The 15,241-nt window shown below is 39.5% G+C and overlaps 1 protein-coding gene across 1 annotated transcript in view; it reads left to right on the top strand.

Annotated features, from left to right (window-relative positions):
• Itch (itchy E3 ubiquitin protein ligase) overlaps nucleotides 1-15,241 on the top strand; it is a 113,963-nt gene that overhangs the window by 83,978 nt on the left and 14,744 nt on the right. The window contains exons 15-22 of the mRNA XM_036184019.1: nucleotides 2,877-2,949; nucleotides 4,034-4,105; nucleotides 6,988-7,076; nucleotides 9,877-10,036; nucleotides 10,800-10,933; nucleotides 11,252-11,392; nucleotides 13,310-13,430; nucleotides 14,196-14,300. Coding sequence (XP_036039912.1) covers nucleotides 2,877-2,949; nucleotides 4,034-4,105; nucleotides 6,988-7,076; nucleotides 9,877-10,036; nucleotides 10,800-10,933; nucleotides 11,252-11,392; nucleotides 13,310-13,430; nucleotides 14,196-14,300 — 895 coding nt within the window. The remainder of the gene's footprint in view (nucleotides 1-2,876; nucleotides 2,950-4,033; nucleotides 4,106-6,987; nucleotides 7,077-9,876; nucleotides 10,037-10,799; nucleotides 10,934-11,251; nucleotides 11,393-13,309; nucleotides 13,431-14,195; nucleotides 14,301-15,241) is intronic.

Here is a 15,241-nt window from a genome sequence, read left to right as displayed (position 1 = left end):
AATGCTTGCCTGCATGCATGAAGCCCTGAGTTCAGTCTTCAATAGCATGTACAACCAGGCATGGTGGCACATGCCTATAATACCCAGCATTTGGAAGATACGAGGATCAGCATCTCCAGGCCAGCCTGGGCTATGTGAGACCTTGTCTCAAAACAAAACAAAAGTACAAAAAGACTCCACTCAGTAACAAGAGTGCTGCCCTGCAGCCAATGAGATGCTTTTCTTCATTTCTTTTTCAGATTCATTGTCAATATGTAGAGATATAACTGATGATGTGTTAGCATATTCGAATACTTAATGCATTTTTATGTAATCTTCGTTTTCTGCATATAAGATTTTTTAAAAAAAGATTTATTTATTATGTATATAGCACGTATGACTGCAGGCCAGGAGAGGGCACCAGATTTTGTTACAGATGGTTGTGAGCCACCATGTGGATGCTGGGAATTGAACTCGGGTCCTCTGGAAGAGCAGTCAGTGCTCTTAACCTCTGAGCCATCTCTCCAGCCCGCATATAAGATTTTATTATCTGAAAACAAATCATTACACTTATTCCCAGTCTGCCTGTTGTTTTTCTTGCCTAGTCATTCTAGCTTTACTTTCTAATACTAGACATCCTTTCATTGCGTCTGACCTGATCTTAGAGACATTTTCATCTTCTTTTACTATTCTTGTTAGATTTTCCTCCCTTCTTTTAACTACAAAAAAGTCACTTTGTGTGGTGTTGCATACCTTTAATGCCAACACTTGGGAGGCAGGGACAGGCAGATTTCTGTGAGTTCAAGGCCAGCCAAGATCCTGCCTCAAAAAAAAAAAAAAAAATTGTGTGTGTGTGTGTGTGTGTGTGTGTGTGTGTGTGTGTGTGTGTGTGTCCGTGTGTCCACAAAGGACAGAAGGGGGGTGTCAGAGTTCTTGAAGCTGGACTACAGACATTTGTAAACCACCTAATGTGTGTGTTAGGATTCAGCGAGCTCTGGTCCTCTGGTAGCACAGTAAGTGTTCCTAAGCACTGAGCCATCTTGCTGGCCCTCTTTGGTGTTGTTATGTTGATACATGATTGTTACATGATTTCACATGTTGAACTATTCTTCTATTCGAACAATAAATCCCATGTGGTATGTGATATAAAGGATATAAACATCAATCCTTTAATATTCTGCCAAAATCATTTTGCTAGTATTTGAGAATTTTATACTTCTGCATATTAAAAGCTTGTGTGTTTACAGCAGAAACTGAGAAATCAGTCCATTTAGGCACCAATGAAAAATTATAGAGATAATCTAGATGTGGAAATAAATTAAAAGTAGATAATATAGTTACAATTAAGTTTGAGTGCATATAACAAAGTCCTACAATAATAATACCTTATATTCGAATAGTAGTATATTTCTCTAAATAACCTGGACCAGATAATGATGTATGTCTGTAATCATAACCACCTGTAAGTCAAGCTCCAGGAGATTCAGTGCCCTCCTTTGGCCTTCTCTGGCACACATTCCCTCCCCTAGATAAAAGGGGGGGTTGGGGATTTAGCTCAGTGGTAGAGCGCTTGCCTAGCAAGCTCAAGGCCCTGGGTTCGGTCCTCAGCTCTGGCAAAAAAAAGAAAGAGAGAGAGAGAGAGAGAGAGAGAGAGAGAGAGAGAAACTCACCATAAAAATAGACTAGAGGAGAAAAACCATGTGATCAGTGGCTAGAGCAGTGCCTAAGTACTTAAGAGCACTTGCTGCTCTTGGAGAGGATTCCAGTTCAGGTGATGGCAATCCACATGGCATCTAACAACAATCTGTAAGCTCAGTTCCAGGGTATCTTGTGCCCTCTCTGGCCTCATTAGGCATCAGGTACTCACATGGTCACAGACATTCATACAGGCCAACATTCACATACATACAAGTAAATAAAATTTTGAAAATAAATCATGATCGTTCAGTAAAAGCTTTTGATGAAATACAAAGTAATTTTATGACCCACTTTCACCTGCCTTGGAAATGTTCTTATCTACAAAAATACAGACAAAAGCCTCAGTCAGCATCATGCTTAATGATGAAATAATTACTCCATAAGAGCAAAGATGTTTATCAGCATCGCTGCCACTCAGTATCATATTGGCAATCAAGTGTAGAAGAGGCAGGCTGCAGAGGAGGAAGTAAGGCTGTCTGTCTTTCGTAAGAACCAGATGTAGTGAAAATTATAAGGAAGATAGAGAAAACCACTAGAGCTAGCAAATTCCCCAGGCTTGCAGGATACAAAATCAGATGTAATTCTATAGTGAAACAGCCAGACAGAGTTTTCCAGTGGCCTGGAGTTTTTGTGTTATAGAGCCCTAGAGTATGGTTCACTGCCTCATTGTGCCTGTCATTTGGAAAAAGACCACACTGGAATGGGGAACCACAAAACCCTTAACCGACATCTTTGTTCTTTTCAAAATTGGTTTCTTGAAAGCCCCTTCAGCACTTGTAGCTCGAACTCATTAGACAGATCTAAAATCCCATGAACACACTAGGAAATGTCTGTCCTAGGTAGCATCTGTGTGGTTGACCTTGAGTCTCAGTTAAGGACAGAGGGTAGAGTAGTAGTGATGATGGATGACATTTTCAGGTAGGAGCTCTTTTATCCAGCCCTGTAAGATTCACCTGCACATATCAAAAGTTCCCCTAGCAGTGCCTTCAGCAAGATTCCACTTATAATAGTCCTTAGAAAACATTCAAAACAGAAAAGAAAAAAGTTGTATTAGGAATATGCCCTGCTGGGTACTTTTACATTTGTCTGCTGAGTACTGGGTGGCAACAGGGCTGGGAGGGTGGAAGGCTGTTTGCTTTCCTGTAGCATTTCTTTTACAAGCAGTTGCATATGTTGGGTTAATCTTTGTTCTTCTTCAGAGACAACGGACCCCAGATAGCCTATGTTCGGGACTTCAGGGCGAAGGTTCAGTATTTCCGGTTCTGGTGTCAGGTCAGTGTTGGCTCTGTCTGTCTGTCTTTCCTTTGCTGCATTGCTCATGTTACACTGTAGTTCTGCAGATACGTGTTAACAAGGAACGTGTGACGCATTGGAGTCATCCATTTTTAGGACAGTGACGTGTACTTATTAATAGATAATTGTGTCTTCTGTTGTCCCAAAGATTAAGCTAGTAATCATTTGAATAAGAAAATATTATAGCCGGGTGGTGGTGGTGCATGCTTGTAATCCAAGCACTCGGGAGGCAGAGGCAGGCGGATCTCTGTGAGCTCGAGGCCAGCCTGGTCTACGGAGCTAGTCTAGAACAGGCTCCAAAACTACAGAAAAACCCTGTCTCGAAAAACCAAAGAAAAAGAAAAAGAAAATATTATAACTCTTTTCTTTGGTACCTATTGTTTTTAAGTTGTGTAAATCTTTAAACAAAATATTTTCTAATAAACAGATTGCATTTGGCCACTTTCCTATCTAGTAGGGAGGGGTGTGTGTGTGTGTGTGTGTGTGTGTGTGTGTGTGTGTGTGTGTGTGTGTTTGAGGCAGGACAATCTAAATAGCATAGCCCACACTGGCTTTGAACTCAAAATTCTCCTGCCTCAGCCTCCTGAATGCTGCAATTATAGATGTTTGTCGCATGCATAACTTCATGTCTAATGTTTGATAGAAATGTCTTTGATAAGTACACATAAGATCATATACATATAAACATATTCAGTGGTTTTTTTCTGATGTTTAAATAAATGATTTTCTGGTGCTAAAATGAATGTATTAATCGAAGTATTGTGTTAAATAAATTTAAATTTTTATAATTAACTTGGAAACATAATTCTGATTTAAAATTTGAAAATTAAAAGACTTATTGAGTCCTTAAATAAGCATTTTACATACGAGATCTGATTTTTTTCTTACTCATACTGAAAAGGATCAACATGAATGTTGACAGATGTGTTGACTGTCATGGTATAAATTCATATTCAAAGTCTGTTTTCATTTGCAAAGATAAAAGTAAGTAACACTTTCCTTCTTGGTTTTTGCTAGGCCATTTAAATGGTGAGAGTTAACTTAAATTGTTCTTACATTTCAGCAACTGGCCATGCCACAGCATATAAAGATCACAGTGACAAGAAAAACATTGTTTGAGGATTCCTTTCAACAGGTATTGTCTTGTTCACTCTGTAATTACTACCTTCTGGTACTGATAGTTAGCGCTCAATAGTTTAGAACTTCTTACGTTTAGAGTTTGTGTGTGTGTGTGTGTGTGTGTGTGTGTGTGTGTGTGCGCGCGCGCGCGCCTGCCTATTTGTGTAAGTGTGGAGGCCAGAGATGTACTTCAAGTGTCTTGCTCCATCACTCTCTACCTTGTATTTTGAGACAGGGTCCCTCGCTGACAATTTGGGCTAGACTAGCTAGCCAGCAGACTCTTGAGATCTCTCTGTCTTTGGCCCTCTACTGCTGGGTTACAGCCATGCACTGCCACACCAGGCTCATACATGGGTTACTGGAGATTGAACCAGAGGTCCTCAAGCTTGCACAGGAAGCACTTTATCCCCAACCATCTCCCCAGCCCCTATTGTTGAATTGTTGGGTCTCATTTCGTTGCCAGCTATCTTAGTACATTGCAGTTAGGAAAATGCAAGTGCTCCTGTGTAGTGTTTTCTGCTTTTCAGTGTAGATTAGTGAGTCTCAAGTTCTCTGTCTCAGCTGCTAAGTGTGTGATCTGAAATAGATCCACAGTTAGAAACATAATCTGTCACTAGACAGAGGTCTGGAAATAGCCATGAACATGTAATGAGTAGGGAAAAGAGGAAAGATTGTGTTTTTATACTTTTGCATTATCTTTATGATAAAAATGTGTTTCTCTTAGAAGTAATATATTAAGTAGAAAAGAAATTAGCCATTGGTAGCAGCTATCTAAAAGATGCTCTATGACTTTTCAGTAGTCAATAAAGTTTTCATTTCCCATCAATGAGTGAGTTAGTTCACAATTTACTTTATACTGTAGACATCACTATTAAGCCAACTGCAGTTAAGTATTAGATTGTATTAGAATATTAAAACACCCTGTGGATAGAATTTTCCCTAAAACGTCTTGTTGGTCTTTTGTCTTATTACTAGATGTGGAAATGATTTTCAAGTACCTGCAGTATATTGTGATAGATAGTTTCATAAGCACTAAACTGAATGCAGAGGGAAGGTTGGAGCCATTGGCCTTATCTGCTGCTCACTGAAGGAAGAGTTTTGTTCCTTTTCTTTTTTTTTTTTTTTTCGAGACAGGGTTTCTCTGAGTAGCTTTGCACCTTTCCTGGTACTCACTTGGTAGACCAGGCTGGCCTCGAACTCACAGAGATCCGCCTGCCTCTGCCTCCTGAGTGCCGGGATTAAAGGCGTGCGCCACCCCCGCCCAGCTGTTCCTTTTCTAATAGAACCTCAATTATTAACATTAAAGAGAAAAGCCAGTTGGCATCCTGCTGCATTGGAACAGCAAGTGGCCTTGACGACTGAGGCACTGAGAATTCTGTTTATGCCATGGCCTGATGTAAGCCTCCATGGCCACCCTCAGCCCAGGCCTTACTCCTCCTTCCCAGGGCCCATACTCAGGAAGGCTCTTCTGTCACCGAGGAGCCTGTGTTGTGTGACCCTTTTCTTGTTCTGTCGCTACACCTAGCAGACCACTGCAGTGACAGGATGCGAACTGTGACTACTCAAGCCCTTTGTCTTTGTGCTCCTACATCGTAAAGGCTTTTGCAGTGACATGATGATGGGCCAAAACATTTCAAACTCTCATCTTAGACTGGACACCCACCAAATAAATGGGCAGTTACAATGTAAGAGAAAATGTGGTTGCTTAAAGGTTGCTTAAATCGGATATCAAAATAAGATGTAATTTTAGGGCGGTGGTGGTGCACGCCTTTAATCCCAGCACTCAGGAGGCAGAGCCAGGCGGATCTCTGTGAGTTCGAGGACAGCCTGGTCTACAGAGTGAGATCCAGGAAAGGTGCAAAGCTACACAGAAAAACCCTGCCTCAAAAAACAAAACAAAACAACACAACAATAAAAAGGTGAAATGAAAGATGTAATTTTAAAGTTAGCAGCAGGTTTTCTTTATAAGTATTGGATAAAATTGCTTTATATGGTGTTTTTTTTTATTAGCATAGTACAACTGTTTATGGTGGATAGTGTAGAAGAAAAAAGGTCCCTTCCCATTAGTACTTGTTAAAGGTATTGTTCAAACTAGTTGTAACCTTGTGACATCTCTCATCAGTGTAGCTGAGTGTCTAGCTTATGGCACTTGTAGGTTATTTATCATAAACATGCACATTGGTCACAACCACTGAATTGTTTGTTACACCTGGATGTTGCTGGTTGTCTCTTTCTCTTTCATAGGGAACTGAGAGAACGTATCGATGCACTTTGGATATTTAAGTGTTAACAGTTTATTCTTATCACGTGATATCAAACTGTCTATCCCTCTCCTGACCCCTATGGGCTTTTCCTAAGTGGAAATAATTAAATAATTTTACTGAGGGAGAAACAGATTGACCTACCTACCTACTGTAGCTCTGCAATGCTGCTGCCCTTCCTATCTGACTAACCACCCACTGTGGGAGGCAAAGTAGTAGTTTTCTGTATAATTATGGACTCCCACTGTGTGTACTTCCAAAGGTAATTGAGGCTGCAGCCACTATTAGTCAGTTAGTTGTTATGTATCTTTTGACCATGAAACAAAACCAAACCTAACCAGCCCTACCACTCTTCCCTCCCTGACTGGAGGAGTAGGGAGACACCTAATCCCTGACCATGCCTAGAGTTACTCTGCACACTACACAACTGATAGATCAACTCCGTAAGTTTCCTAAGTTTCATGTGGAAGTGTATAAAATATATAAAAAATAGATGCATGTAGTAAATATATGAAGCTTCACTATAATGTCTTTGTATGTGTGTACTGTTAACTAGACTGTTACCTATAATGGAGTGGGAAGTGATAGTGTGTTTCCACAATTGTAGTCACAGTTCTCTTACTTTATTGTTTTGTAGATAATGAGCTTCAGCCCGCAAGATCTGAGAAGACGTTTGTGGGTGATTTTCCCAGGAGAAGAAGGTTTAGATTATGGAGGTGTAGCAAGGTAGTGATCTATGAATACTCAGAACTTAGTCCTTTCTTCCAAAGGTATCATTACACTTTGTTCACAAGTGTTAATTTTCTCAATCTCACGTTTCAGGAAAATAAAATATAGACAATTATTGTAGCTTTATTATGCGGCAACTACAGAATTTCAACAAACATTTGCTCAGTGTCTATTTTCTAAGAACTGCTAGGTGATTGCACCTACGTCATTCGCATGGTCCTCAGACTAACCCTGTGGGATAGGATTTTACAGTTGATGATGTTGAGAGATTTACCTGGGGCATGTAAGTTGTAGCCAGATGTAAAGTTTTCATTTTCTGACCAGTAACCAGTGTCAGTCAATCAGCTTCTGTCTGTTCATGGATGACCTTGAGCCCTGTAATGTCAAGTCATTTCCTCCTCTCTATAGTACCCAGAAAGTTGATAGTGCCTCAGTTCCTACCTAGGATTAACTTAGTGTTGAGAATATAGAGTGCTATGAGAAAAGAGCTGAATATCTTTATTCTGCTTGAATAAATGGACACTTGGGAGCATCCATTCAGACTCCCGAAGATCTTTGGGCAGGAGATAGCTTTGCTAATTCCATGACAATATTACACCAGTTTAAAATTTTAAACTAGGGCCACAAGATGGCTCAGTGGATAAAAGTGCTTTCCACACAACTTGAATGTGGTTCCCAAAACTTACAGAAGGAGAGAAACCACCTCTCCAATACTGTCATGTAACCTCCACATGTACACTGTGGCCCTTGCATGCAATGATCTGCACATACATACATACATACATACACACATACACTTGTACATACTCACATGCAGCATACATACAACAATAATAAATAACAATAAAAGGAAAACAAATTTTTAAAACTACATAGGTAATAAAATGTTAAGCTGCCTGTGGTGGCACATGACTAATCCCAGCACTTGAGAGGTAGAAGAAGGCAAGATCAGGAGCAGTTCAAGTCTAGCCTGGGCTACAGAGGGCATTTGAAGCCAGCCTAGATTACATGAGACTCTTTCTGAAATAAAATAAAAATAAATTACAAAGCTGTAGCAATGTGGAAGGGCAAGAATTTTTAAAGAAAGATAATTTGAATATTTTCATTATTTTGAGAAAATATCTGTTTCTAGGATTACTATGAAGGGTAGAAATACTTTGGGTTTTTTGTTTTGTTTTTTAAAATTCTTTATGTGCATGAGTTTTTACCTGCGTGTATGTGTGTGCCTGGTCCCTTTGGAGGTCAGAAGAGGGTGTTGGTTCCTTAGAACTGGAATTATATTGTGAGCCACAGTGTGGATGCTAGGAACTGAACCCAGGTCCTCTGAAAAAAGCAACCAGTTCTCTTAACCAGTGAGCCATCTCTCCAGCCTCTAAAATACTGTTTGTTTTTTGAGACAAGGTTTCTATATAGCCCTGGCTTTCTTGAGCTCAGAAATTCTCTTGTCTCTGCCTTCTGAGTGCTGGAAATAAAGGCATGTGTCACCATACCTGGCTGAAATATTGTCTTTTTTTTAATGACTTAAAGATTTTTTCATGAATCTTTGTGGGCTAACTGGTGAGTACATCTTACTAGTTACTCTCTCTTTTTTTTTTTTAGATTTTATTTGTAATTATGTATGTATGCATGTGTGGGTGGTCGTTATACATATGAATGCATTGCTTGAAGAATCCAGGAGGTAGCATCAGATCCCTTGGACAAGAGTTACAGCCAGTTGTGAGCTGCCTGACATGGGTGCTGGGAACTGAACTCTGGGTCCTCTGGAAGAACAGTTTGTATTCTTAACCAATGAACCATCTCTCTAGCCTACATAATTTTTTATAGCTTAATAAACTATAAAATTGGAGTGAACTATTGAAAATACATGAAGTAATCCTATCAGCTATGCAGAGAGACATTTCGATCACGGAGAGACAGCCTGACCACTCAGTCACACTCAGAAGAGTGCCCAGCAGCACTAAATGATCTCAGCACTCTCACCAAAGGTTGTGCGCCAGCAGGACAAGAGGTCGAGGACATATGCTGACGGCACAGCATTCAGACCACACAGACCCTCCGAGTTACTTAGTGACCACACTCTTATGTTGGTGTTCTCAGGCCACTTAGAGTAGAGTTTTGGGGAGGCTGGTGGGATGATTGTTGCACAAACCTGTCAATCAGAGTTTAGCCCCCAGAACCCCCAGTCCCCAGGAGAACCAACTTTGACTTGCGAATTTTCATGCCTGTGCCGCCACCCCATCCCACCCCACCCCAGTCTTCCTCTCCCCTCTTGCTCACAGCAAGAACAAACTTCTCAGGGCATTTTTCTAGTGAATAAGTGCCTGGAATAAGTGCTTTCTCTCTGAAAATAAAATGTCTGGCGCAGTGGCTCTCGAGTACACTGTAACACTTAATTGAAGATGGAATAGTAGTTGTAATTCAGCTGATCTAATTACCTGAGCCAATAGTAAAGTTTAAACTTGCCTGTGTATAAAATTTTATCAACTAACAATTCTCACATTTTAATATCTTTGAAGTTAAGGAGCATATTATGACTATGATAAGAAAAATTTTAATGGGCAATCAAATAAGGGTCTTTAAAGTTAATGATATCTTAGATTATTTGAAATTCAAAAGCATATAAGTATCCTGTGTAACATAATGTGAGTTTGAACAGAGCCAAGAATTATCAACAAGACATTAGAAAAGCATTGCAGTTGAGGCAGGCAGGTTCCTAACAACTCTACAACATTGCTCTGTGATTTGTTGACATGGTTTCCTACAAGATTTTTCATCCTAAGTTTTCTTTTGATTTCAGAGAATGGTTCTTTCTTTTGTCACATGAAGTGTTGAACCCAATGTATTGCCTGTTTGAATATGCAGGGAAGGATAACTACTGCCTGCAGATAAACCCCGCTTCTTACATCAATCCAGACCACCTGAAATATTTTCGCTTTATCGGAAGATTTATTGCCATGGTAAGTACAGGTGCAAAACTATGCATTTACTCATTCAGCAATACTAAATTTTTGTGGGGTTTTTTTGTTGTTGTTTGTTTGTTTTGTTTTTTATTTTTCAAGACAGGGTTTCTCAGTGTAGTTTTTGGTTCTTGTCCTGGATCTCGCTTTGTAGACCAAGCTGGCCTCGAACTCACAGAGGTCTGCCTGGCTCTGCCTCTCGAGTGCTGGGATTAAAGGCGTGCACCACTACCTCCTGGCTATGCTACTGCAGATTGTTGTGATAGAATTTTAAATTTTTATTTATTTATCTGTGTGGGTGTTTCATGTATGTCTGAGCACCATGTGCATGCCTGGTGCCTGTGGAGGCCAGAAGAGGGCATGAAATCTTTTGATATTTGAATTACAGACAGTAGTGAACCACCATGTGGGTGCTGGGAATCAAACCTGGTCCTCTGGAAGAACAGCAAGTGCTCTTAACTGCTAGTCTGTCTCTCTAACTGGAAAGGTTTAAGAGAAGTGAGTTCTTCATTTTGTGTGTGTACGTGCACATGTATACACAATGCCTTACTATATAGCCTTGGCTGGCTTGAATATCACTGTGTAGACCAGGTTGATCTCCAATTCATGGAGATCTGCCTACCTTGGCCTTGGAATACAATTAAATGCATGGGCCATCACAACCAGCCTCAACAATTTTTTGAATGGAGAATTTATCTAATGTTTTGATGTATAATGACTTTTATACAGTTATCATAAATGTTATTGCTTCTTTCCTGTATAGGCTCTATTCCATGGGAAATTCATAGATACTGGGTTTTCTTTACCATTCTATAAACGTATCTTGAACAAGCCAGTTGGACTTAAGGATTTAGAATCTATTGATCCAGAATTTTACAATTCTCTCATCTGGGTTAAGTAAGTTTTTTTTCACATTTATTAAAATATTGTCTGTGTGCTTCCATTATGGTGGTAGTAGACTCTTCCACATTATAGTCGTGTCATTGTTTCACTGAATTTAAATGATACAGACCTCTAACCTTTGTCATGTTTAGTATGATAAATCTTACAGAAGTACGTCCAAGGTCTTAAGTTATGTGATTATAATATTCCACTTTGAATTTGATGTCATAATTTAAGGCTTATTACTTAAATTTAGAAGTTGAATTTAATTAAAACTTTTGAATTATGATTGAGTTGTATATATAACAAATAGTGCCGATTTCATTTGTGCAGAGAAAACAATATTGAAGAATGTGGTTTGGAAATGTACTTCTCTGTTGATAAAGAAATTCTCGGTGAAATTAAGAGTCATGATTTGAAACCCAATGGTGGCAACATTCTTGTGACAGAAGAGAATAAGGAGGAATACATCAGGTAAGAGGCAGTGTCCCTAAAGGAACCGGGCGGGGGTGGGGGTGGGGGTGCGGGGAAAGGGTACTAGGGGAGAGCTCAGCAGTAAACAGGATTTGCTGATCTGCCAGAGGACCCTGAGTTTTGTCTTGTTTTAGCATCCACATCAGGCTGCTCACAACCATCTGGAACTCCAATTCTAGGGAATCACCATTTTTTTTCTTTGTCCTGGACACCCACACACGTGGCATACACACATATAAACATACCAACAAATAAAAATAAATATTCATCTTTTTTACAAAATGAGACAATGTTCCTTTCACTGTTTAGCCTTTTTTGTTAATAATTGTCTAATAATAGTTAAAAGGTGGTATTTTTAAATTATTGTTTGCTTTTATGGTAATCACTTTTATGTAAACAGTTGTTTCTTATTTCTAGTGTCAGCATAAAAATAGAATTTTAAAAGTAGAAAGTCATGGTGAATCATTTGAGATAGGGTTTATGTAGTCATGGCTAGCTTATGACCTTACTATGCAGCTCAGGCTGGTCTCAAACTCACAGAGATTCACCTGCCTCTGCTTTCCCAGTGCTGGGATTAAAGGCTGGCACCACCACTCCTGGCTTGGATATCCTATTTTACATAGCAGTTTTGGATTTTTTTTTTTTTTTTTTTTTTTTTCTAGACAGGGTTTCTCTGTGTAGCCCTGGCTGGTCTGGAACTCACTCTGTAGACCAGACCGGCCTTGAACTCAGAGATCTGCCTGCCTCTGCCTCCTGAGTGCTGGGATGAAGGTGTGCACCACTATCATCGGCTCGTGTTTTGTTTTCTAAGAAATTTAAATTGTTCCAGGCATTGTGGCATACACCTGCAGTCCAACACTTGTTAGGCAGAGAGAAAAGGTCAAAGTCATCTTTGGATATAGAGCAAATTCTAGGCAAGCCTGAACTATGTGAGAGTCTGCCTAAAACAAGCAAAGCTCAGAGGATCCTGTGTGGGTGTGTGTGTGTGTGTGTGTGTGTGTGTGTGTGTGTGTAGGGGTTGGGGGAGCTCATAAGTGATAGATCAAATAGATTATAAAACAAAAGTTAGCCCTTAACATACCAGTCAACCACTTGACCCAATTGCTTTTTTTCCCTTGTTTTTCTAACTTGATACTGTTTTTGGTCAGAGAACATTCTTTAAAATGACATTTTGTTTTAAAACTTGTGTTATAAGCTAATATGTGGTCTGTTTTGTGCACATATGTGTTCCTATTATTGGGTTAGTTATTGTCAAGAACTCAGATATCTATAAAGTATACACATTTGTTTGATTGATAAAAATTGTTTTAAAAAATATTCTGAAACAAAATAAAATTTTTATATGATTTTAACTGTTGAGAGATATAGATAAGAATTCAAATCTATGGAGACTGGAGAGATATCTCAGAGGCTAAGAGTACTGGCTGCTCTTCCAGAGATCTTGAGTTCAGTTCCTAGCAACCACATGGTGGATCACAACCATTTATAATGAGATCTGGCACCCTCTTCTGGCCTGCAGGCATACATGCAGGCAGAACACTGTATATATAATAAATAAATCTTTTTTAAAAAAATTGAAATCTATAGTTTTTTGATAAAGAAGAGTTTAAAGAAAGTAATTCCCTCAAAAATATTTTCAAACATGACATAGTGGTGCATAACTATTATCATAGCCATTGGGAAGCTGAGGCAGGAGGACTGCCTTGAGCTTGAGGCCAGCCTGGGCTATATAATGAGTTATAGGACAGCCTGGGCTACATTGTTAGACCCTCTTTCAAAAAAAGAAAAGGTGTTCGTGCTGTTCTAATTTTTATGTATATTTCAGGATTTTAGAATAAAGTTTACATTTTTAATTACATATGTAGAACTTAAAGTAAAATTTTAACTTCCTGATACAATTTCCATTTTTATTGCCAGGATGGTAGCTGAGTGGAGATTATCTCGAGGTGTTGAAGAACAGACACAAGCTTTCTTTGAGGGCTTTAATGAAATTCTTCCCCAACAATATTTACAATATTTTGACGCAAAGGAATTAGAGGTAATGAGTTTTTCTTTACTCCAACATATAGTAAATGCCTTCAGGTATCTGTTTTTAAATGAGTGTTTTCATCTTTTAGTGGTATTTGTATTTTTTATGCTAGCAGGTATTTGAAAAACCTTTAATTTATACTGAAACAAAAAAGATCATTACCTTAAAAAAAAAGTGTTGTTGTGGCTGGAGAGGAAGCTAAGAGTCCTGTGCACTGCCTGCTCTGCCAAAGGGCCTGAGCTCAGTTCCTAGACCTGAGGACACCAGGCTCTCTAGCTGTGCACAGACACACATGCAGAGAAACATCTATACACATAAAATAAATCAATAATTTTTTTTTTTAAACTCCTTTTAAAAAGTCTTGTTATGCCAGGTGGTGGTGGCGCATGCCTTTAATTCCGGCACTCGAGAGGCAGAGCCAGGCAAATCTCTGTGAGTTTGAGGCCAGCCTGGTCTACAGAGTGAGATCCAGGACAGGCACCAAAACTACACAGAGAAACCATTGGTTTTCAAAAAACCAAGAAAAAAAAAGTCTTGTTATTAAGGTTTTTCTGCAATTCGGTAACTAGTTCCCTCAATATGTGACCACACATAGGAGCTGCTCTTCCTGAGTCATGTGGCTAGGACTCTGAGTCACATGGATAGGACTCGGGGTATAGAATTTACCGAGGCTTGCTCAGTATATCTTTAATTGCTATATTTTATGTTAGTCTTACTTATGTGAAAATTTTTTGGTTACCTAAAGTAACAACTTGTTTTGTTTTATTCCTCCAGGTCCTTTTGTGTGGAATGCAAGAGATTGACTTGAACGACTGGCAGAGGCATGCCATCTATCGCCACTACACCAGGACAAGCAAACAGATCATGTGGTTTTGGCAGGTTTGTTTCTACATTTATTTCTATAGATAGACACAGTATACATTTTATTTTATTTTTAGAATTTACCATGACTTGATCATTGCTATTTTATTAAGAATTATATAATGTTTAGATGGCATATTTAGTAGATCTGGTTTAAGATTATAGTGCCATCTCTCAAAAACTGCCTGCTATCTGGGTTATTCAGTGGGTAAGGTGCTTACCATGGAAGCACAAGTCCTGAGTCTGGATATACAGCACCCACATGGAAAAAAGGTGGGCCCAGAGACATGCTCCTAACCTCAGTGCTGGTAGCACAGCTCGGAGGACCCTGGGGGCTCATGGCCAGTCTAGCCAGTAACTGAGCTCCAGGTTCAGTGAGAAACCATGGCTCCAAAAAAAAGGAAAATTTCTAACATTGACCTCTGACCTATACACATACTCAAACATGCATGCACACCTTCACACACAGGTGTGCAACATGTACATACCATCACCACCAACAAACTAAAAGAATAAGATTGAGGGCCAGAGAGATGGCTTAGTGTGTATGGGTGCCTGCTGCCAACCCTGCTGAGCTGAGTTTGAACCCTGGGTTACAGGAGAGAACCAGTTTCCTCTGAAAGTTGTCCTCTGCCCTCCACATGCACTGGGGCTCTCCTGTGCACACACTCAATAAGTAAAATGCAATTAAAATCTTATAAGAAAATAAAGTGGGGCAGGTGTGAGGGCCAGGCAATTTAGAGTGCTTGTTGCTCTTGCAAAGGACCCAGGCTTGATCTATCCACACTGGTGCTCACAGCCATCTGGACTTCCAGTCTCAGGGGATCTGATGTTCACTTCAGTTCTTCTTGGTCACTTGCACATGTGGTACACATCCATAAATGCAGGCACAGACATACATAAAATATGTTTCCTTTTCTTTCTTTTTTTATAAAAAGGGCACTGGCAAGATGGGTCAG

This window comes from Onychomys torridus, chromosome 4 (genome assembly GCF_903995425.1).
Source record: "Onychomys torridus chromosome 4, mOncTor1.1, whole genome shotgun sequence".
NCBI classification, from domain to species: Eukaryota; Metazoa; Chordata; class Mammalia; order Rodentia; family Cricetidae; genus Onychomys; species Onychomys torridus.
Note: the sequence above shows the minus strand (reverse complement) of the source record. Positions and strands in the feature narration are given on the sequence as shown.